The sequence below is a fragment of the Anticarsia gemmatalis genome, chromosome 8 (assembly GCF_050436995.1).
Source record: "Anticarsia gemmatalis isolate Benzon Research Colony breed Stoneville strain chromosome 8, ilAntGemm2 primary, whole genome shotgun sequence".
NCBI classification, from domain to species: Eukaryota; Metazoa; Arthropoda; class Insecta; order Lepidoptera; family Erebidae; genus Anticarsia; species Anticarsia gemmatalis.
The window spans coordinates 9,537,594-9,562,656 of NC_134752.1; the positions used below are offsets into that span (position 1 = coordinate 9,537,594).

Consider the following 25,063-nt stretch of genomic DNA (forward strand, 5'->3'; position numbering starts at 1 on the left):
TGTTTCCTGTCGCACTCACACTTGGGATGGTGCGAGATGATCTCAGGGCAGGTACAATCCCGCTCGGTGCCATTGTCCTCGACGTACTTGCAAAACTTACCACCGAATAGATACATGCCCAGAATACTGCGCGTCGCGGAGCCGATGTAAAAATGAAAGAAAAACAAAACGCTATGCGCATACGCCGCGACCGAGTCATCCTGACGACATTATTGTTGCGTACGAGACGGTAACACTGCAATCTGCTCTCGACAATACTCCATGAAATAATACTAACGTTACGGGCTCCACACAGTGTCGCAGCGGAGCTAGACATACCTGTGTGCAGTTAGTGCTATGACAAACAGAGCATAGACAGTATCAACGTTGTCGTCGATATTGAATTGTTCTACAAGTATGCACAGTACACAGTAAGTATTCATTAGTAGTGCAAAAGTAATTGTGTATCTACATGTTGACGTGCCGTAAAATTAGTTTTACTTCAAACTATTGTCCATGATTTTAATTTGAAATGTGATGTAAAAACTATTAATAAAAAAAGCCTAATTGGTTATGCAGTGTTATCGCCGTTGGGACGCTACAACCAACGGATGTGTTAATATAATCTAAATTATGTATTTACTCTCATTAACATCGTGTTATTTAGTGCAATTAAGTTCCTCAAACTTAATATCAATATTATGTTTCATTCTTTATATACTGCCTCATGATTATATAAATAGAAAATGCAATAAAATAATCCGGAGGAGGAATAAATAGGCGAAAGTAAAGTGCGAAAAAGATAATAATCAAAGTAAATCTCATTCATACTGTTTCATTATATTACTTGTGGCAAAAAGTCATTCAAATTATAATGCAGTAATTTTTTAAATTATAATTCATCCTGAGAAATGCAGTCGGAAAAGAGAAAAAGGAGAATTTAGATGAGAGGATCAATATTTGCAGTTATTAATAAAGAGGAAGTCAAAAAGTAGAGAGGGGAAAGTAATTGAAAATTAGATTATTAAGTACTGAAGTTAAAAATAAGGATGCTGGGATTGATACCAAAACTGATGGAAATCAGATTGTCACAAAATTCCTTAGAGTTTAATAGCGCACTTATAAAAATCTTAGATGTACAACTTATCTATAAATAACGCAGTATTCCATTAACTTGGTATCAAGCTGTTCAAGATTAGTACTAAATAATAGAAGCGGCATGCAGAGTGATAGATATACTGTATAAACTGAGTGCAGCTGTAGTAGTGGGAGTAGAGGAACTGACGAACAGGTTAACCCGCGACTCGGCTTCGAACGACCTCAAGCTAACCTACTACTCAACCAAGCTCACTGACTAAGTAATGTGCTCTGGACAACTTTCTGATGGGAGTACTGTACGAACAACATGGTGAACGTGACACTAGATGATGTTTGATCGATTTGTTACGGATGGTACTAGATCTCACTACGCGGGAACTAGGGTAGCGGTTACGCGACTGAACGCTTGTTTGACAACGCACAATGCTGCAAGCGTTATTCCTCCGATAGTGTAAACTGATTGCTGTACGGTTCTGTATGTTCGAGAAGATTGTCTCTTGCAGCAGAGTGAACGGTCGTTTGTGTACTCTCGTGGTTAGTCGATTAGCCGTCACAAGACAATCTTCTGTTATTGGGGATTGTCATACTGTCATGAGTGTTGGCTGCTGACGGACCCGTGGGTAAGCGTTTAGTAAATGTTGCAAGTTCAGTCTGTTTCTGGGTTGTCTGTTAGGTATTTTAATTCAAAAAGGTTGAATACCTGAAACACTGTGACAAAGGCCCACAAGAGCGTATCAAAGTTTTTTCGGTCGCACACTTGATCGCCGTGCTTGTCTTTCTCGCAGAATTTGCACCCGAAGAGGTTCATACCGAGGATGCTGAACGTTACCACGCAATATGCGATTAGAGAATAATACGGTTACCATAAACCTTTCCACACATAAGGAGGGAATATAAATATATATATACAAAATCATAAAGGACATACAATAATATAAATATATGTGTCGAGATATTCTAAGAAGATGAGTGATCGAGTGCAGGTGTAAAAGAACTGAAGTGGACGAAAAGCACAAAAGCGTGAAGTCACTATGATCGGTAAGATATAATAAATAGAAGAGAAAAAGTTGTACAGAGTGTGGATAGTGGCAGTGTGTAGTGGATGTCACAGATAGAGGTGGTTGACACACATAAGGATAAGATTGAAAAGAAAATAGGAGAAATCACTCACAGTTAGTGCACAGGTTAAGGGATGCGGGTGTGACAGTTAAGTAGAAACATTCAGAATTTCATATTTTATGGACAGTCGAATAAATCTTCTTTAGCTACGGAAAAATGAAAAATCTGATTGAGCAATCAATGGATGATTGCTGGGGCCGTGATGTTTTACTACTCGTTTGCTACGATACAGTGTGAGGTATAGGAATATTCAGATTTTACACAAATAATAAAGAGTTGGGTTCCGAAAGCCAGATTAATAGACAGATATAATTAACGTAGTGCCTAGTTACGTCCCTAGTGGGACATTGAATTTGAATAGTTCTGTTTAGATCAAATAAAGCAACAAAAAATACCAAATAATTCTTCTTCTTCATTAGTAGAATTTAGGACAGTTAAGTCTTAAAATAATCTTGAAAAGGGAAGATTTTTAAGAAACTCATAAAGATTAGTTTCGCATAGAAAGTAATCAACCAAAAAGAGAACCTAGTATTTTAACAGTATTTTTTAAACCATGCATTTTATCATTTTTGTTTATCGGTCATTCTAATTTCAGTTACCTTTTATTTATAACGTCAATTGAATAACCTGATCTGTCTCCGTTGTATGACGATCAATATGTAGTATCGTATGGTATTGTATATTTACCTGAATATGAAGATAAAAAGTACTAGTAGTGAGAAGAAGACGGCGACGTTGTCCATGGTGCGGAGCATCACGAACAGTTGCCGGCGCAGGTTGGGCATGAACCTGACCAGCTTGAGGATACGCAGCAGGCGGAATGTTCGAAGTACCGAGAGACCTGAATTCCCAGCTAGCTCTTTCTCGTTACCCATGCTCTGGGCCAGTTCGAATGCGCTGTTTCGTAACATCATCAAATTAAATGTTGTAAAAATTGAGAGTAAATATAAGTTTTACATGGGTTTGTTTTGATGATTGTGTGTTCTATAGCTAAAGAAATTGAAACAAATTGGGGTCATTATTTCTTAAATAAATTAACTGTACCAGGAAATAAGGCTTCTAAAATATTGCGCCATAATCTTTTGAAAGCATTTTACATTCAGGTTTATTAGAACACTCCAAAGGCATGTTCAGATTTATTTCCCTTTCAGTTAAGTGTTCACGTAACAAGAGGTGAATGTAGAGTAAATCACCATTACTTTACTCGTATTCTGGAGCCGGGGTTCAAAACCACAGATAGTCAATTACACACCCCTGGCTCGGGCTACCGAGGTATCGAGCTCAATATTTCACCCTGTCCGCTCATTGTCCCCCAAAACCTTAAAAGTCGGGACCGAACCCTATAAATCCCTTCGAAAACGAAAATTTGTCTGCATTTCCCAAAAAATCGTGGCATTGTTTTGTTATATAAATGAGCCTGTGTACCTTCAATTATTCCTAAAAAACGAATAAATAAACAAACAGTAAGAGGATGTTTTCCTTGGTATCGAGTTATTCGTGTTCGTACGTTAATCCACGTTATTTGATAATACTCGTATCTCGCTTTGTTTCAATATGTACTGTACGTTTATCGAGCATTCTTCTTTGATATTTTATTCGTAAACCGGGATTAACACAGACTTTCATTTTCGATTTCGTTAATGTAAAAAAAATTGTGTATATCAAAGCTCAAACACTGTATTATTAGGTTATATATAGCTCTCATTTTCATTTTTTAATACATCCACTCGTACGTATTGAAAAATACATTTATATTTCACAAATTCAATTTGAGAGGTGGTTTTACATAAAACACTTTGTGAGGACTACGGATTTTTTAAAGAGCTTTTGTATGATTTAATCATAAATTCAAATTATGTATAAACGTTAGATGTAAATAAAATATTCAAAATCTTACCTCAATATGACAATGACGCCATCAAAGACATTGAATCCATTTGAAATGTATCTGAATGGGCCCTCGGCAATAATTTTGAGCAACATTTCAACGGCGAATATAGCGGAGAACACAATGTTACTGATCTCTACGATCACTGTGAGCTCCTCCGGCTGATTGTGATATTCAATGCCCATTGACAACGTATTGATTAAAATCGCCAGTAATATACCTGCGAATGATAAATCATTCAAGATTTCATTTGAAGTTTTAATGAGGAACATTGTCGAGGTTTGTGATTTACGAAAGTACTTTTTCTATAATTCCAATTTTTTGTTAAAATTGTTTCAACTTTGGTAAGTGTACCAAGCAAAAATGTTTTACGCGACGGAATAATAATAATATTAAGTTGAAAAACGCTAATATCCAAACACAATTTTAAATTGTATTTATCAGAGTTAAATTGGACATACCCAAAACGGATTGCCGTTTTGGGTATGTCCAATTTAACTATTAATCCAACAAATTAACATCAATAATTTCTTAATTAATTTACTACCATATTTTTACATTCATGATATTTCTAAACCAGTTTTCTTACCTTGTTGAAAATATTTATGGTCGACAATGTTCTTGATGTGTTTCCTCATTCTGATGAGCCACCTGGCTATTCTGAACCAGAATTTGCGGCACGCGGTATTAAAGCGACCTTTTCTTTTCTGTTTAGCAGCTGCCTCGGCTGCTATCAGGTCCGCGCAGCACGAGAAGTCTTCTATCTCCACGATCTAGATACGAACAACAATTTTGAATAACATTTGAGTTTTCAAAAATTACATTAGACAGAACGTATAATATCAGTTGCTCGATTTTCTTCCACTGTCGACCAGTGACAACCTAGCCTTCGAAAAATATTGTGTAAAAATTTGATCATAATCGCTAGCGGTCGTCGCAGGAACTATTTTGGCAGTACATTTAAGTATCAAACTTTTGATACTCGATGGTGTCGGCTTTACTGAATAGCGCTATAGTAGTAAGAAGGTAAAAAGCAGGTTAGTACAATAATCGAACGTAATATATATCTTATGTATAATAGAATACGGGATTAACGCGAACACGCATTTTACCTTGAATGCCTAACGTTTCGGCGCAGGTTGCACTCGCCGTGGTCGCATGCTGACTGAGTCAGTCTGCGACCACGGCGAGACCACGGAGAGTTTAAAAGTTATAATATATATCTGCAAATAGTATAGCTTATACCGCGCCGTAGCTTTACGGCATGTTTTGTGTCTAATTTATACACAGTTACGAAGAGTTTCCTTTAGGATATTCTAAATGTCTAAAACTTGTCTTGAACAAACTTGCTCCTGGAAGTTTTCTATAGAACATTTTACGATGACAGATACATCGCGAACAGGTTATAAATTATACAAGTTTTACACTGATGAATTAACTTTCAGATACCTTCATCTTTCCTCAGGATAGATTTGATCTATTGTTCAGATGTTGATTCATTTGTTATCCATTTCAAGTTGTCGAGAATTCAAAATGAACAATTTCTCTAATGTTAGTTGACAGCCGTTGATAATTGAAATTAATGATAGAAGTTATATGATATGCTTAAGTTAAGATTTATTTTCTTAACGCAAACGGGTTCAAATCAATATCGTATAACAGCGTATAATTTCAACTCTTACAGGAGCATAAATGAGTGTGTAAAAAAAGAATAGTATGTGTATTCCTTACATATGACGAGCAGCAAATTTAAGCCTAAATAATAAACTAACCATGCATAGCTTAACTTTAACCAACGTGGCCACAGAAGATAAAAACCATTCATTTAATTAGTATCACTTACTCTAGTATCAATTTTCTCCTCGCCGGCCCTCTTGCTTATACCCTTAGTGAGCTCTTCAAAGAAGGAGTCGAGGGCTACTTGTCCGGTGGGCAGGGCGGCGGAGAGCGCGCCCGACAGCGCGAGTAGCTCCTGACAAGACATGGTGCCGCCGGCCGCCGCGCGCTCCTCGCATTCGCCTGTCGGCAGGTCGAACTCTACGTCCCCAACATAAAATGTCACTACACCACACAATCTTAAAAAAAACACCGCTAATACCCCGAAAGCATCTCATTTAAAACTCATGTTTTTTCTATTCGGACTCTTATGATTAAATTTAATTCCCGTGTTATGATCACGACTGAAAATATTCTGATTTTAAAACACAAAGCGATTAAATCGGTTCAATCTATATTAAAATAGTGACGCTCAAATTGATACGATTTTTCAACTTACAGTTTTTGAGGTCGACGTTTAAATTAGTTGTTGGCAGGCATTAAAGTTTAACGAGGTTATAAATCCCATTTTTGAAACCAATATAAAAAGATCAAAGGCTATTATTTTGTTTCGCTATAAATTCGTAACCTTTAAATAGGCTTTTTTGATTGATCATAGCATTAAATATAAATATACTAATATCATTCATTATGTGGATCTAGAAGTACACTGTGGATCGAAATCATGATTTGGTCATTCGTAACATTATGCAGAGGTATACTCTGTTTTTGCCTTGCCAAATCAAGATAATGAAAAGAGGAAGTATAAGAAATCAGTGCAAAAGTAAATGACTAATAAAGGTATTTTTATTCATTCAGAACGGGAGCAAGAATGCTGCCAATACATAACTTATAACCGACGTAATCAGTTCGGCATTAAATATTTATTGTTCCTCCCCCGGTCCCAGGTCGGCTATTAAAGTCAAGAGAAAATTTTCAAAGAAAATACTTGAGCATTCTCGAATATAATGAGATGCTTTCGAGGTAAAATAGGTAACTCAAGGAAGATTAAAGATTTTCACATTTCAAAAGTGTAGGAGTACTAAACCTATGCTGAAAGGGGGATAAGCCAAAATCAAATTCAGAAAACTTTTGTTTCATCGTAGTAGGTCCCAGTCCTATTGAGTATTTCTATGAAGAAAGAGATGGAAGGAAAGCGAGAAGTTTAAATTAGATTGCACATGCCCGTCTAATAGCGTCGTCTAGATCTACCGCCTCTAGACTCACCACTTTGGCTCTTAAGCCAGTCACGTTGACACAATGAATCTACAAATATTCATTCGAATGGTTAAAAAGTTTTAGCACTATTGAATGTAAAGTGTTTTGTAGTGTATTCACAAGTTGAGTTTTGTTCAGAGTAAGATGGAGAAAGTTTCGAGTGTGTACAAGCAACAGGTAAAGTAAGTGGCTGGTGTTTCTTAGTAGCGTGTAGGTGGGCTTTTATATTTTAGTTTTGTACACATTTTACAACACTTAGTTTTGTTGTAAGGTTATTTACGACTTTTTATTTTTATTAAAATGATTGTCAAATTTGTACCTGTTTGTGTCATTTTTTCGGAAGAACAAACGTTGAGAGGATGTCCTCCGTGCGGAGCATTCGGCGCGTGAAGTAGTACAGTGTCACTAAACATCACTGATGACCTGCGACGAGCTAGCGACGGCGGTGACAGCAGCGACAAGTTGGACGCATTCTATATAAATGAACAAAAACAAACATGTAAGTACATTATTGATTAAATCTTGATTATTGTAGTGTTAGAAAAATGAGCCAGAAAGTTACAAAGTTACATTATTTTATATTTGAAAGCGACATGCAAACACACGATACTGCAGTAATTACAACGCGGGTATACACAAGTAAATGTCGTAGTAAGTGGGACGACGTGTCTAAAATCAATATTAGTGTGAATAATATGTGTGTAGACGGTACCTCGAGATCAGCGGCGGATAGCGAGGGTACGCGCAACAGGCTGGGCCGGCTGAGCGGCTCGTCACCCCCCGCGCCCCCCTCTTCCGACACCGTCTTACCACCATTACCCTAACAAATACACATATATTACATTACATTACTTTTCTTTTTATGACTGGATTCTATAAAATATTAAAATTATGTCTCAATCAGCTTAAATCTAAATTGAATTGTTAATGATAGCACCGATAAATTATTATATTAATTACTAGTGCCGTCAAATCGTGGAAGCAAAAAAAATATTCAGAATATTATAGCTTTTGAAAATAATAAAACTCTCGAATGCGGAATGTACTCATTCATTGGCACACAAACTTTAAATCTCGTAGCACGTTCGTAGCAAAGTGCTACGAGCGGGGACGAATGCATATTTCAGAAGAAAATAAACGACGCTGTAATGGCAAAAGTGTAAAAAGATTTTATAGTTATTTAAATGAAGTACAATTTAATTCCATAAGTTGAAAGCTGGAGGACAATTAGAACTTTAATTTGTTTAGGTAAGAACAATTAATCATCGCAAATAATATTTAATTTTATTCGCGTGTTTTACAAGGGCTTAGCAAGAGAAAGCCTCATAATGATTACACAGAGTCAGCGACAATACAATACATGGCCTCGACACGGAAGAGGCTTTGTAAGACCTTGACGAATATTTTATTATAACTCTGCCGTCTCAAGAATGTAGCTATTCTGTAGACGGCCGGAAAACTTGGAGAAATTTTATTTCAAAATTCATTATAACCGGTTGATGAGAATGTTCAAAGTAATCTTAAAGGTAATAATGAACTGATGAACTTTGATTCATAGTAGCGAGAAGCCGTTCTGAGGGTATTGAGGCAATTGTTGTTTGTTACAAAGAAAATGTAGAGAAAGTTAGGAATCACAATACTGAAAGGGGCTTATTGTTGAGGGATTTATAAATGTGTTTCTACGCTGATTTGAGAGGGAATTCATTATGGTATCAGTTGCTAATAAACAACTTCAATAGTAAGGTATACCATTGTTCTTAATAAACAATGTGAAGTGTATTAATTGTTCTAAAATCGATACAATGAGTTTATTTTACCTGTGGATGTACTCGCGGACAACATGGATGGTGCTGTTTCGGCTTGTTCGTTGGTAGTTGTAGAGTTTCTCTACTTGTCCGCCATCGCAGCTGTGCACGTTGATATCGGTACACTCTGCAAAAGAATAACAGTTATGAAATATGTCTGATACACGACACGATAAAAGTTTTTACTGCAGTGAATTGTCTGTGTTAAACTTTTAGAAGTCCTTGGACTCAGACCAAATATTTGTCTCTAAACCGCTGCAAAGTAATAATACTTTCCGACAGAAGGTCAGAGAGGGTATTCCATTATAATGAATCTTTTTTTTATATGAGTAAATAAAAATGTTCATAAGAAAAGGAAAATATATCCGTACCGAATATCAACTGAAATATGTAAGCCATTTGCAACCAAGTAATCATTGGGATTTGCAATGGAAATGAGGAGCATTAGTATAAATGTTGTAAGTTCTAGAAAAGGAAATTATATTGGTAGCAATTCGCCAACATCAGAGAGCACAATAACGATATCTGGAATAGATTGCGAATAAGGAAATACGTAAGATTTACGATCACAAGGGATAAAGGGGTGTGGAATATTTACATGTGATGTTTATAAATAAGGGTTATTTTGGACCTGATTTTCTTTGCCATTCGTCTCTTGAACCTTCGCCACAAGTGGGCGACGTATTTGACAATTTCTGCGTAACACGTAGCTGGTTCACTGTTGTTTGTTGAAGATGCGAGGGTTGATGACGACGTGAACCGAGCACGTTCAGCTCTCATGCGCTCCATCTCGCGTTTCTTCGTCTCACTGAACTGAGTCGCAATGACGACTAAACATAGGTTGATCATGAAGAATGATCCGATCTGCAACAGGCATGAGAGAATCAAGTGTAATATAATAGGTTTTAAAAATTTTGCAATATCATATACCAACTATTGCTTTGAATATGATAACAACTGGAAAAAGACTTACCACAATCAATAATACGAAATATATCCAGTCCCAAAAACTATGAGCATCTTGCACATAGTACATTATGTCAGTCCAGCCTTCTAATGAAATTACCTGCAAACGAATTACTATTGAATATACATTTCGTGATTTGAAATACTCAATTTATTGCCACAATGCCTTACCAAGAATATAGCGACCCAAGCAAGTCCAATATTGTCGAATGAGATCGTTCCTTGAAAGGGATTGTTCCCTCTTTGAGTGCAGTTCGTGTAATACTGATTCCAGTTCACACAAGATGTGTTTGTTGGGAAGTTGTACGAGTAAGGCTTCGCCGTCTCGTTACAAACAAGAGCCCCATAGCGGTATGGAGGGAAATCTCCACACAAATGCATGCCACTGTCTTCGGGTGTCGTGCAAATGTAATCCAGCTCTTTGGAGAACTCGTAGTAAAACGATATACTGAAACACAATTATTAATACACGTTTTTGTATGTAAAAATGAATGATAAGTTAACATTCATTTATGCTATTCTTTGTCAGTATTGGTGTTTCTCTGCTATTCATTCATGTCTCGAATTTCGAGTGAATATAAAGTTATGCAGGAATGGAAGTAAATAAACGGCATTTACAAATCTAGTTTATTTTGAAAATCGAGGCATGATGATGTTTTTTTTAAGTTTTAGAACTGTCAAAAATATTTTTGTTTTGTGTCGGATGAGGTGTTTCAAATGAGCTTAATCTGCTTTTGAATCTATCGTTAGTAAGTACTGATTTCTGTATGACTGGTTAATTTGAAAATGAATATTAAATACTGCGAATTGATACTTCTAAAGTTAATTTTCAAAACTATTGGGACACCTTGGATTGTTATACAAATGTTAATGTTACATAGCATAGCACCATTTTGACAATTACTATTACATACGACTGGATTTCACTACCGCTAAAATCCATGCAAATGCCGAAAACATTTAGTAGCACATTCACAACAAGCATGCAAACACATGCTAACACGAAAGCGAAGAGAGGAATCGAGGGCCGATAGCAGCCCCAATTAATGGTAATGGTAGCGCTAATAAAGATGGCAGGGGAAAGTCCGGCGGAGTATCGTCGGAGCAGATTAACGTCAGTTGCCTTCGGAAGCATTCGGCTCGTTATCGTTTAACGACAGAAGGTACACATTGAAACACGAGCACTGGCCGTAACCCACATCATTTGAACGACCGGTCGTTTCGGCGTTTGGACTCTTCACGGTTTTATAAGAGCTTGATTGTGGTCACCAACTTCGATGATATTGTCTCACCGATGTCTGCAATACTTGGACTTGTTGGACTCACAAAGTCGTGCAAAGCTTTTAAAATTCAGCTAGCGCATAACACATACGCATTTTATGTAACAGTCGAAATGTTATTTGCTTCAAGAGACAAACATAAAAAATCCTTAGCATAAATGCATGTTATCAGACAAAACAATGGTTGAAACAAAGCCTTTTTTAGCAATAATTTTATGTCAAAACATGATTTTGTTATTGAATGATTTATGATAAAATGTAGAACTGAAGTGTATAAGTATTTGTTCTTCGAAAAAGAGTGACAATCTGTTTTAGAGAATTTGTGTTTATAATATTTTTTATGTACCATTACTTCGTTATTTATTGCTTATTTACATATATTAAGAGTATCTAATTCAAATATCAATGTGATTGTAAAAAGTATAAGAGTAGAGGAAACAGAATTTAAATATTAAAAAAGACGATAGAGCTACCCATATATTGTACTTTTTATTCAGAAACAAATCGGCAGTTGTAAAGTGTTTGCAAATTAAGTGTGACAATTTGAAATAGCACAAGTAATGAGAGACCTAATGCCTCATAGAAACTGCCAATTCGTGAAAGGGAAGCAATACGATAGCACATCTGGACGGCAGATGTGTGAAGGTACACGTTACAACAGTTCGCAATGTTCTTAATAGAAACACATTAATTTTGATCGCAAATCCTTACGAGTTCACTCTGACGCGCACTCTGTACCAATCGGACAGGTCTCTGGAACATAAATTGAGGAAGCCGTGACGGGTGTTATGTACCTACCTAGGTTTATTTCTAAAGGTTAGGTATTATTCTCTAACAACGTGGTCTCATAAATACATGATGACTACAGTAATATCAGGTTTGAAGGAACATAGTATGAAACCACATCATTAGCCAATATCTCGTTTGTAACTATTTGTTCTAAATCTAAATGTTTTGGTCAGTATCGGCTATGAATGGTTATAATTGGTTTATGTTTGCTATGTCGGTAATACTCTACTTTGTTCTATGTTTGGATCGATATGTTTAGAACCACCGAATGTAACAGAATTTATGTAACACGTTTAACATAATATGAATGGAATATTTGTAAAGTGCGTACTATTATTGTATAGTTTCTATTACATTCTCGAATAGTTCCCTATGTGTGTGTTTTCAGTCTTATTTTACCTATAATGTGAGTGTTGACGGAATGCAATATTTAAGTGTGTTGTAGGTTTGACTGTAAGCTGAACCTTTTAACATGCGCGTTTGTTAATATGTTAGTAACAGTGCAAAACAATATGCAATGACAAAATACAAAACGTCAAAATGATGTATAGAGCAGCGATGGATGTGCTCGTCGAGGATGTAAGCGTTAAATATTGCATGCAGTCAACGTTAGCAATGGGACGTGCCGCTAAGACGAGCGCTCTCGAGCAAATGGAACAAATGAAAAGTCATTTCAGCTGCAATTTCATCCACAAAACTTCAAACATTATCACTCAATATGCTGCGTCATCCAAGTTTGGGTATTTATCCATTCAACGCTAATTAACACTTACGTCTGTGAGCTTAGTTCATTTAGTAACGGTATTACAAAGGTGGCAGTATCAGACGGAATTAAAACTTATCTCTCATAATGCATTTCAATTATGAGTACACTAGCGGAAACTATGTTATAACATACTTGGGTCGGTATACGTTCGGAGGTAGGACGAATTCACACCGCTGTCTCAGAATTCCTTCCCAAAGTTGGACTCCAACGATACCAAATATGAAGAATACGAAGAAACACAGCAGCAAAACATTGCCTAGCATAGGCAAGGTGTCCAGCAGCAACATCACCAGAATACGCATACCTGTGAAAATTAAAACACTTGTCAAATTCATAAGTATAGAAACAAACATATCACATTTCTATGGATTTGGTAAATAACGTAAAGTTATACAAAGAAAAGTAATTACGAGAAGTAATAAATATGTAGGCGTTTCTCAGTCTAATCTATAATGAATTTACCCTCAAATGAAAAGCAAAGGGAATACGTACAAGTCTTAGGTATACATTAATATTTAAACATTAGATTAAACTTGGTTGCCTGGAATTGGTTACGAGTACTATTGCTTCTCGGAGTTAAAATAATACAGGATGTCTAATTATTCAGGTATAATTATAAACTGTGTTTATAGCTATTGCTGAACCTTGTGAATTCATTTACTGCTGAAGTGCAATTTCACATGAACGATCAGATGGATTTCAATTAATTCGTTCCGCGGATAGGCGTTTCTACTCGGAAGAGGATTAACTACTGCACGTTTGCAAAGCTACGTTATTTGTGAACACAATTTTAGATACAGTGGTAGCTGGTCGGTAAACATGTAAAGTGAAACGTATCGGATGGGATACAGACCTAAACGTGTATTTCAATTTAAAGGAATAAAAAGGCACGTGGGAGCAATAAATTGTGCGAGGCCAAATTAGTGCCGATGTATGTGTAACCGCGGGCGCGCGTGGCTCGATTTAATTTGCGGCAGAGTTGCATTGTCCCAGTTGTTTGCGAGCCCCAGATGGGGTTTTGTGCGAAACTTTAGCTAGAGCCCGTCTTTTGTTTGAATGTTCAATGCTAACCGTTTGGAAGTCGCGACGGTCTGCTCTTGTAGTGATTTATTATTGAATTTCAACGTTGCCTCTGCATGCAATTGTAATACCTATTGTGATTCTACCAGTAGCTTGACCAAAAAACCGTTATGATTTATAGCAGTGTTGTCATATGCAAGGATCATAAATTAAGTTTGCAGTAATAGCACTAAAGCAAACTGCAGCGTTGAACAAACAAACCTACTATTTAAGTGTTGATCATAAGCAAGTATCTTGTGTTACTCTAGAAGTAAATATAAAACGTGATGCTCAGTTTGTTGTCATAAACTTTAATAATATAGTAAAGTAAACGTCGTCGAACCTTCAGCAAATGTTGTAACATTACCTTGTCCTATTTATACAGCTCCTTGCCAAATTTAGATAAAATCTACACGTAGGTAAATATTATGATAGGGAAGGTAGACACAGGTTGGTGGAAAGTAGATTATAGAGATACTCTCGCAAGGCAAATTTCCGTCTTGTAAACGTTAAGGGCGCAATAATTAAAACATGATTAATGTCTTAAGTACTTAGAGTTGTCCTGTTGCGACATTACACCAGTGTCATCAATATTAGCACAGTACAACAGTTGTTTTGGAGACGTAACAGAATGCATATTCCGAGTGAGTACTTATTGAATATCTTATCAGTACTTCTTACTGTATTTTAGTATCAGAAGATCACTATATTGTGCTTTTTATTATACAATAATGTTAACAGAAGAGAGTGGCAATGATTTTTATTAAAGTAAAGTAATCTAGTATTCGTGTTAAAGGGTCAACATTTACTAGGTTCGTATCTCGATATTGACATTAATTACAGTTATTACAGTAATACTCGTTCCGTGAAAGTCCTACCGATCTAGTACCATTCGTATTGGCAGTTGGCGCACTATCCGTATACCTGTACTTTTACTGAAATGTACATTTGCCCTTAGTTCGAGCACTACTGGGTTTCTTTTTTTAGGCAGTCGGTGCTTCGTCATAAGAGCCGATTATAGGAACGTCCTTTGTGCTACAGAAATGTTATTTCACAAGGTATACCCTGGCGAAAAGTAGTGAGGCATTTTTAACTAACAGGTTTTATTATTATAATTGAAATGTAAATTGAAAAGAGTTAAATCTTATCACTGTGGTTTCGGGTATTCAAACACAAATTAATATAACATTTTCAAGGTCTATCTTAAAACTCAAAGGAGACTTTTACATATTAAAGGATACATACCTTAAAATTCAAATACAATAAATGCTAGAGTCAATTCTAATCTACGAGCGCGGTATTTCCTTGAACTGAAAACATTAAAATGCTACGAGATTGTTCAAGTTCTAATATGTCTGTTAGATAATTAGTAACAGACGTAGTGGCTTGAGTTCACTTGTTGCTCGCATCGATCGTCGCCCACGCTCGCTCTTCATTCCGACCCGACTTGGGTTCATTTCTATAAGTACCCACCAAGATATGGATTTCTTTTGTACAGTCCAATTTTCATTTAGTTAAGTATGTATGCTCTGCCCATATTATGGATATTTTGTGAATGATGTAAGATGATGAAATCAAATTAAATTTGTGAGATTTTTCTTTGTTATCCCGAGACTAATGTTAATAAGACTTTCGGGGAAAAATTGTTGACACGTAACAATTGTACTAAATTGTAATAATTTTGCCTCTGACGTGTCAAATTTTAAAACCTTCAATACTTGTGATTTTACAAATACAAAAGACAAAATATTTTATAGCAGTATCAAGCTCAAGTTTATTGTAACAGTGACTACTTATGCAAATATAATATCCTTCCTCAACATTCACTTGCAGAACCACTCGGCCTCTACGTGACTTTGTTTCTAAAGCCCTAATAAAATGTTTTAACTGTTAATAATATTTAGTTTGATACCTAAATAAACTCGCTGTTCTCTTTGGAAGCTACGAAGCCTTCAAAGGGGCTGGTCCTAATAATAAACACGTAATAAATTACGTACACGTAACAAAGGCGGTAGTGCGCCGGAGGTCACCCAAAGTAAAAGGGTTCTCGAATTAAGAGCTCTTCTCACTTTAGCACTGAGGTTTACTGCAAGAAAGCACTCGTTATTAGCTATAGAAACCACTTTAATTCTTTTCCCCTTTGTAATTTTCGTAAAAGAATTTAGTGTAACTACGTGAGGGTTGAGTTCGTTAAGCGAGCAAGAGGAAATGTGGTGAAGTATTTTCCTTTGACTTTACATTACTCTATTTATGTTACTGGTAAAGCGGTATTTCTAGTATTAAGGGCATTAACACAATTTAGACAGTATTAATTATAAAAGTAATGAAATGTCGTTCTTAGTTGTTATAACTAAGCAAATTATTATAATAAGTTTACTTGCATTAAGATTTTGAACTCATCAGAAAAATTAAGAGGGAAATTTCTATATCCGTACAAAGTATACTTTTGAATTACAAGTCAATTCATTCACGAAATATAAAGGAGACGCCAGTAAAGTTTATTACGGGGAATATCAAATAACAGCACGTTACTTTTTTGCAAGTGAAATGGGATCGTAATTTTTTCCATTTAGTAACATGAATTATTACGTTCATCCAGTTGGATTATATTGTAGAGGCTATTTGCACAGTGAAATTCAAAGAGGAATATTGAATTAGCGTTCTTTGTGAAAAAATCGGTCCCTAAGCCATGTACCTACTCATAATGAAGTGTTCTTTGACAATGTTAAGTCTACATACATATTTTATTCGGTAGATTTTTTATCGGCTTAATTCGTAGCAGTATTTAAAGAGAACAAAAAATACCCAAAGATTTACATGTAATTAATATTTTGAAAAGATTTCAAAGTAGTACACTGCGAGTAGTACTTTGCGTTGTGTTTCTTATTTAATATATTAAATGAAACCAACACATATCCAACAAAAATATCAAGCCACATAATCTAAAGTCACTGCATTTATACAGTATACTTATTAATCCTAATATTATAAGGAGGAAAGATCTGTAGCAAAGTATGTTTGTAAGGCATTGTTGTCTATAAACGCATGTATTTATTAAAACACGAACAGACATGTCCAACAGACAGTTTCCACTGAGAATATGAATAGAGATATCTTGAACTTGACCAGTCTTTATATTTAGACGAATTATTGCCCTCTCTCACGTGAATTTTATTACAAAACGGCCGTAAACACTAAATTCCACACGGCACGTCATCAAACGACCTATCATTCTTACTGCACACGTACGGAATCCTATTGAATTGCGACTATGAGAAACATATGAATATATTCAAGGAATGAGAAAGACAATAAATAGTAGATACTTAGATACATATAATTGACATTTTTAAAAGAGCAAGCCGTGAGTTTCTTGCCGTTTCTTCTGACGAGCAACCAGCTTTTCCGAAACGGACAAAAGAAATACAAATACGTGACTATTTCAAATACTTTGTAAAAAGTTTACGAAATAAAGGATATTTTGAATTTGAATTTGAATACACAAAAATCACGTCTTTTTCCCATAGTGGTAAGCAGCAACCAAAAAAACGCCACGCTCCTTACAAACTTCCCTTGCTTCATTTACATCAATACATTTTGTCATACAGGACCGCTTTTTATGACCACTACGCACCAGATACAAGATTTGTATAGATTTCATAAAAATATGCCGTTTTGAATTTTAACAACCGGTGTGTGAGATACGAAAACTTTTTGCGCGAAACTGTTGTTCGACACATTAATGAAAGGGCCATCATGCTACAAGTCCACCGCACTTTGTTGTCATTCACGATAGTTAACCAATATTTTTTAAAAGGAAATTAAATAACCTAGTTACTTACTTGGTATCCTGTTGATAGCTCGTAACGGCCTTAACACTCGAATAGTCCTGATCGCTGATAAGTTTATATTTTCCACATTGAGTGCGTATTCTAGTGCCCTGTAAAATATTGATCGTGTATATTAAGTATACTCACTCATATGATGCAAATATAAACGTAATAAGTATTAGTAGCGCCGCGTGTGGTGGGTTCGAATCCTACCCGGGACAAATCTTTGTGTGATGAGCACGAGTATTTGTTCTGAGCCTGGATGTAAATGTATCTATATAAGTATGTATTTAGAAGTATATAAGTATGTTTATCAGTTATTTGGTTACCATAGTACAAGCTCTGCTTAGTTTGGAATCAAATGACCGTGTGTGATTTGTCCAATAATATTTATTTATTTATATTCTCACAACCAGTATCAGACCATATTCAGTTTAATTTTCAAATCCCTCTGATAGCTGAACCATTACTTTAATTAGTATCCATTGGAATAAATGTACGAGTATCCGAATATATTTAACATTCTATTTCAAATACTGTTTATAGTCAAAGGATTTAATGTTGCTACTAATTTTCGACTAATAAATTTCCACGCGTGAACCCAGTTGGAATGTTCATTTATTATGAAAATAGAATTAATACATTAAAATAATGCCTTCAAAGGAGTTGTAAATCAAATTGCCACTGCCTCTGTGCACAGATGGCCAGTTTCAATGAAACTGACCGCCGTAGCCGTCTATCGGCTAGGAGGACATTATTATTATTAAATCAAATTGTTTACGTACCCAGCCATTACTATGAAAAAATCCAGTCTGTTCCATGAGTCTGCTAAATATGTTCCGTGTCCGTAAACACCCATTGCCACCATTTTGATCGACATTTCCAAAGTGAAAAATGCAAATATTATGTCATCGAATACCTGTAACACACGTTAAATTAAAACACGACCATAAATTGTGATAAAATACTGTTTTTAATTTTGCAAGATTCAAATATACGTGCAAATAAATTTCGTTGGCGCGTAAATAAAAATTAAAACAAAAGAAAATCATTTCAATTCAAGCCGCAATTTTTTTTCTCTTCGGCCAGTCAGTCAGCCGGTGTTCTTTTTTAATTTTGCCAAGTGCACGCGTCAAGACAGAATTTAACCATGAATACTTTTTTATTTTATCTTTTTGTATTGTTTTGTGCTGATCTACGGATCTTTTCTTTGTTATTTGTTTTTTTTTCGTTGCTCTTAGTACTTCCATTTTTAAATTGATTTTATTCATTTGTGATATCTGGCATTTTCCTTTTTGCGTTTGTGTATTTAGGTTATTTGAAACCTTTTTGTTGATTAATTCAGTGTTACTTTAGGAATTTGAATAACGCGTATTTAGTCCATTGAAATGTTACAATTTGAGGGCCGAATATTGCATTTCTTAGAGGACGCAATTTTATTTTTGGAACATGTAGGGGGGGTCAATAGAAGCTTAACTTGAAGTTTGTGGGGTCGCCACCCTTGTCCCCCGGCCGCCATCTTGGAAAAGGGGGTCGAAACACTTTTTTCGCTATATCTTGGAAACTATGCGTCTTACAATAAAATTGTGAAAGCATAATTTGTAGCAAATTATTTTGCCTACAAATATGTTTAATAACTTTACGTCCTAAATTAATAATTAAAGAAGCTATAAGCAAAAAAGTGATTTTTTTTTTACAAAAATTTTCTTTCCGAATCCGGTCTACTTCGGAGCGGTGTAAGTGAGTTTCTAATTAATGAAATAAAAAAAATATAGGAAAAAAAATTCCTTGAAAAATACTCTAGAAGATTGGTCTGAGGTACTTTTTTTGTATATATACATATCAGCTTAGCCTTTTTTCCAAACTATGTTGGAGTCGGCCTCCAATCTCACCAGATGGAGCTGAATACCAGTGTTTTACATGGAGCGACTGCCTATCTGACCTCCACAACCCAGTTACCTGGGATATAAAACGATACCTTGGTTAAGACTGGTTGTCAGACTTTCAAGCTTCTGAGTACTGTTAATGACTGTCAAAGATCTTCGAAAATGACAGCCGGGACCCACAATTTAACGTGCCTTTCGAAACACGGAGGAACTCGATATGTGTAAGATGGTCACCCATCCACAGAACAACCTCGGCAAGCGTTGCTTAACCTCAGACATTCATCCGCGCGGCTGTTGTTAAAAAAAGTTATAGAGCAATAAAGAAAATGTTTATAAAATAAATTGCACTTTTTTGCTTATAACTTCTTTAATTGTTAATTTAGGGCAAAGGGCTATAAAACATATTTGTAGGCAAAATAATTTGCTACAAATTATGCATGTACAATTTTATTGTAAGACGCATAGTTTCCGAGATATAGTGAAAAAAGTGTTTCCACCCCCTTTTCCAAGATGGCGGCCGGGGGACAAGGGTGGCGACCCCACAAACTTCAAGTTAAGCTTCTAATGACCCCCCCTACATGTTCCAAAAATAAAATTGCGTCCTCTAATAAATGTAAATCTCATGTAACATTTCAATGGACTAATTATACTAAACGTTTATGGAATGACAATAATGGAAATAACAGTACTAATAGTCTATATCAACAAACATAAATAATTATCAAAAAGTTTCAGTATGAACTTTTTAAACACCAGTAAAACTAAACTAAACACCTGTTTAGTGGATGAACCTACTTTTAATTTCTCTTGAATTTAATTAAATGATTATGAAAATACAGTAAACCACCTTACCTGTAATATTTTGCATCTATTCGTTACGCACTGGTCGTCGACGCACGGCTGGTACATGCCTAAGGTGACGCAGTTCAACAGGATCACCAACATTGATATCCTCTCGAACCACGTGCAATGATAGTTAAGGAAATCATTACGTACTACTGAAAAAGTATTCATCATATAAATATCTATGTGTTTAAAAACCTATATAATTAGTTACTGTGTTGTCCGCGGGATCCCGGAATGAGAAATCGAGTTATATGGTATTGAGTCTAAACACGCTAGTTTAGTGTGTAATTGTGTTAAAAATCAAATCATTTTATTATTTCCAGAACTAAGTAAATTTGAACATAAGATACTTTTCTCTTAATTGAATATTCTCAATTAAAATCAAATATTTGTTTGTAAAATATTCGTTAGAGGAATTACGGTACCGTCAAAGAGAAAGCTCTCGATTTTAAATTAAATATCAATGGATGTAGTCCCTTGATAGATTTCAGACCGGCCCCTAATGATCGCTATCTTTTTAATTGATTTAAGCCTTTGACATAAATTCTACAAAATTCACAGTACTGCCTTACTAATTAAAAGTAAACATAATTAACAAAACTATTTCGAAATGTTGAAAATTAATTATTATTTTGTATTTGTTTATCATTATAACGAACCAAGCGAAATTCATTTCTAGGTTGTTAAAATATAAATTTGCAGGTCGGAATAAATATTTAACAACAACATTAAATTTGAAATAAGTATATTCAAATACAACCTAATTTAATTAGGTAATGTCGTTTCGTTGTCGTCCTTTTTGGGACCGCAAATAACATTATTTGAACCTTAGTCAACGATCACGTTGTACAAAGTATTATAATCATTTACTGTAAAATTCATTTTGCGGAGTGGCATAAAAACAATAGGTATTTTATTTTGGTAGTTAATCTTCGTAATACGTTTATGCTTTGCTACAAAATGTTACGTTACTGATAGGACAAAGACCTTAAAACATATTTCAATAATTCAATTTCTGAAACCTTTCGGCCAATTTTTTGTAAATTTTTAAATACAAAGTAACATTAAAGGCATTACTTAAAATATGATAATTGATTTGGATAAAGTTATTTTGATGTCCGTAATTAATTGTCTATCAGCTAAAATCCTAGTATTTAGACCAACAATCTCAGTACCTAATCTTATAGCACGTGACGACAGATTAAGATGTCACACGAAAGCGAAATGGTATGTTTAATATATTATGAGTGATATAAAGCTAAATATATCGACAGAATTACTCACTAAAATTGTCTACGTGATAATTTCATTAGTATTATATATTTACTAATAAAACCTTAACCGACGTATTTTTTATTAATCATATGACAGACAAAAGACCAAGTTTCTTTCGTTTTCGTAATGTTAGAGCGAATGTTCATCTCACAGAGTACTTTATGGTTCTTCCTAGACATTGTATTATTGTGGTAATACGATGCCGTTTGGTAGATATCATTAGGGCTCTAAAAATGTTGGGAGCACAATGCCGTGGTTAGTTGGTAACTGTGGTTAACCTTCTGTTTCTTGACTAGTCGCAAATTCAGTGGTATGAAACAAAGCCCAGTTGCGGTTGGACACTATTGCGTGTATTGTGGCTTACGTCGGATTAGTTTTAGTGTTTTGCTGTCAGAAGCGATTTGTATGTGTTCACATTTTGTCGAGTATTACCAACTTTGAGAGGCTTAGTTGTTCAAACGCGGTCGGAATTATCTTTATGTTGTAATGGGCAACCTTTTTAATAAGGAATCTGTTGTCCCTTTGCCTGGATTAATATTCATAATAATCTGTAACATATTACTTTTTATATCTGTTCTATTTTTTTACTGCCCTTATTGGTTTAATATTATTTTGTAACGCATTAACTGCGTAACGTTACCACAGTACTATCAATAAACCAAAGCATAATAATGTGGTCGTTTTACTAACTCCATTTTACATTAACAGTCATATCCGTAATTACTTCCAACTATAAAAACGTTTACACGGAACAAAGGCAAAAAGGTCTACATTCATAGGCTTTCAAAACAACGCTTCTTGCTATTATAATAAGTGAAATAATACCGAGTATAAAGGTAGCCTCCATTACGACTGGTGTAGTGATGTTCATTATTTTGGGCCGGGTCGCTTGCATTAATTAACGGATACGGAAACGCGGTTTCGGCTTTCCGTGTTTGTGGCCTGTTACAGTTGCATCGGTTAGTGATGTGGTCGTTGTCCGAATGCCAAATACAATTGTTGCTGACCGAACTCTCTTAGCAATGACACATTTGTGTACGATTTTTTTTCCAAGATCTGTTTTCACGAAAACAACAAGTGGTTTATACTAGCATTGTAAATGTTCTTGTATTTCCCCAAGACGTCTAAATCGAACGCATAAGATTTCCCCGCGAGACTAGAAACCGCGTATCGCCGTGACTCGTGTTTTCTATTATGCTTCCCATCTGTTCGTTAAAAGGCCTTTACAATGGTATGCTCTGAGCAAAGGGGATTACGTCAATGTGCCTGCTACATAAATCAGCTTGCGCTAATTTGTTTATCATTGTTATGTTTGAGGCTAGCTTTTATTGCACTTAAACACTTTGAAGTTCTCAAACGGAAAAGCTGTAAAGTTAATGGACATGATAAGGCAAAAATTCTCCTACCCCTACTACTTGCCAATAAGTCTATGTTTTATTTTCCCGGAAGACGCTACTAACATGCTAGTCTATTACCCATTAGGAAGAAATATAACGTCGATAACAGCCGTAATCACGTTCATCGTCAGAATGATGGCAAACCGTGACATAAAGCCGTGTGGAGCAATTTGTGCTACGTAATAATCCTTATTTTCACAAAATATATGAGTAACGACAGAATGTTTCTCAAATATAAAGTTCAGAAAGCCTGAAAGATTGGTTCGGAGATTAACATCCCTAAAGAGAGGCACGTAATTAAAGTGTTCAAAACAAAGAGCTAAGGATTTGGAACTTTTGATATCTGAAGCATAAACTATACAGATATAATTGAAAAGGAGAAGACTTTCAACAAATAAATCCTAGCTTAATCCATTTACACTGTTTATATCGTCGACGTCATGCTTTAGGGTTTAATTAGCTTATGGAAGATCTTTGGCTTAGCCAAAAGGGGCTTATTTAGGCATACAAAGGAACGTGCTAACAAAGTAACAAAGAAGACAGAACGGACCTAATTTTACTCGCAGTCACCAAGCTTGAAAGTATTAAAAGCTTAAGAGTAGTTCAACCATTTGTCTAGCCACAGTGTGTTCTTTCACGTACCTAAGTTGATTTAGAAACGAAATAGAATTTTGTTTCCTTTGAGTGTTTTCTTTAGCTGGTCATGTGGGAGTAATCACATTAAATGTTTCACAATAAGTACTGACTCGAACGAAGACGAAAAAATACTACGATTCTTCGTAGCGTAAGGTTCTTAGATATTATGAGTGCGAGAAATATATAAGTTTTACTTTATTTGCGGCGTGAGGTTTTCAATATATATTCCGAGTCTAATAAAAACGTTATATTGGCATATTTTTACTTTTAGCTTTGGGAAAATTCCTCAAATATTTAAATGTAACATGGCAGTCTACGTCCAGCCTAAAAGATCTCTGTATGCTAAGTAGTATGCGAGTGTTGTAGTTTTTTTAGAGGTTACGCAACACTGGTCTGTGTCGGCATTGAGTCAGCGCGGCTCCAGTCGACCATAAAACTGTCGTTAAATATCTGGAATCCCGTGTGTCTATACATATGTACATATGAATGTATATTGAACGACGCTTTTCAATGATGCTGCCGGTCACTGAGGTTTAGATCATGCTTTTGATTTTGTATACGTCATGCGTACGCTCGAAAATTGCACTTTGCGTTAATTTGTATACCTAAATACAGTAGTGTGTATGCAAAGCAATGTACTACCAGTAATTATAGGGAGCTCAGAACTGTTCCTCTAGGTTTTGTTTTATGCAAAGGGTATATTGAATGTGAAGAATTAACGACATCAGACGAATACAAACGAATAGAAAACCACTTCTACAGCGAAAGCTCGTATGTTTCTCAGTATATTGTGTGTTTGTTACTGGTTTAAACACGAATTGAAAAGATTGAAAAGAAAAACACACAGTTTTTTAACATCACGGATTATTTTAAAGAATATTTGAAGTGGCTGAACTCGCGAGCAAAAGTTAGCGTTAGCACGACAATATAATTTTCCTGAACAAAATTAAAACGGAATAAAATTCTCGTCACGGAATGTAGTATAAAACGTGGTATTTGTCATCTTGGTATTATGTCGTCGACATTTTTTCCTCTCTTGGTCGTCAACAGTCGTTGGAGTGGCTCAGCAGTGGACTCTCGACGGAGCTACCGGCTTATGTATCTTTTATTTTGTTCGACTGTACCACTCGAAACGTCTATTTTTTCATTCAAATGATTTGGTGAGAAATGTTCACTGGATTTTTTATTAGGATGCTGTAACTAGGTACTGTTTATGATGTTGTAAAGCAAAATTTAATACACATTATTCATATCAAATGTATCTAAACGAAACTATCGAAGAAAGTAATAATATTATTAAAATCTTCACATCCTATACTAAAGTTCTATTTACAATACGGAATTCCAAGCTTTTCATTTCAATGACTATAAATAGTCAATGAAATCCAGTCCAAACAGCATTGAACATAAA

At 35.4% G+C, this 25,063-nt stretch overlaps 1 protein-coding gene across 2 annotated transcripts in view; it reads right to left on the reverse strand.

Annotated features, from left to right (window-relative positions):
• Positions 1–25,063, reverse strand: part of LOC142975020 (voltage-dependent T-type calcium channel subunit alpha-1G-like) — a 151,012-nt gene that overhangs the window by 13,176 nt on the left and 112,773 nt on the right. For both annotated transcript variants that reach the window (XM_076117647.1, XM_076117646.1), the window contains exons 4-18: positions 20,351–20,462; positions 18,398–18,531; positions 17,625–17,722; positions 12,856–13,027; positions 10,060–10,336; positions 9,896–9,988; positions 9,554–9,786; positions 8,935–9,049; positions 7,830–7,937; positions 7,437–7,590; positions 5,928–6,121; positions 4,674–4,857; positions 4,094–4,304; positions 2,884–3,093; positions 1,778–1,895 (exon numbers count right to left, since the gene is read on the reverse strand). In XM_076117647.1, coding sequence (XP_075973762.1) covers positions 1,778–1,895; positions 2,884–3,093; positions 4,094–4,304; positions 4,674–4,857; positions 5,928–6,121; positions 7,437–7,590; positions 7,830–7,937; positions 8,935–9,049; positions 9,554–9,786; positions 9,896–9,988; positions 10,060–10,336; positions 12,856–13,027; positions 17,625–17,722; positions 18,398–18,531; positions 20,351–20,462 — 2,413 coding nt within the window. The remainder of the gene's footprint in view (positions 1–1,777; positions 1,896–2,883; positions 3,094–4,093; positions 4,305–4,673; positions 4,858–5,927; positions 6,122–7,436; positions 7,591–7,829; positions 7,938–8,934; positions 9,050–9,553; positions 9,787–9,895; positions 9,989–10,059; positions 10,337–12,855; positions 13,028–17,624; positions 17,723–18,397; positions 18,532–20,350; positions 20,463–25,063) is intronic.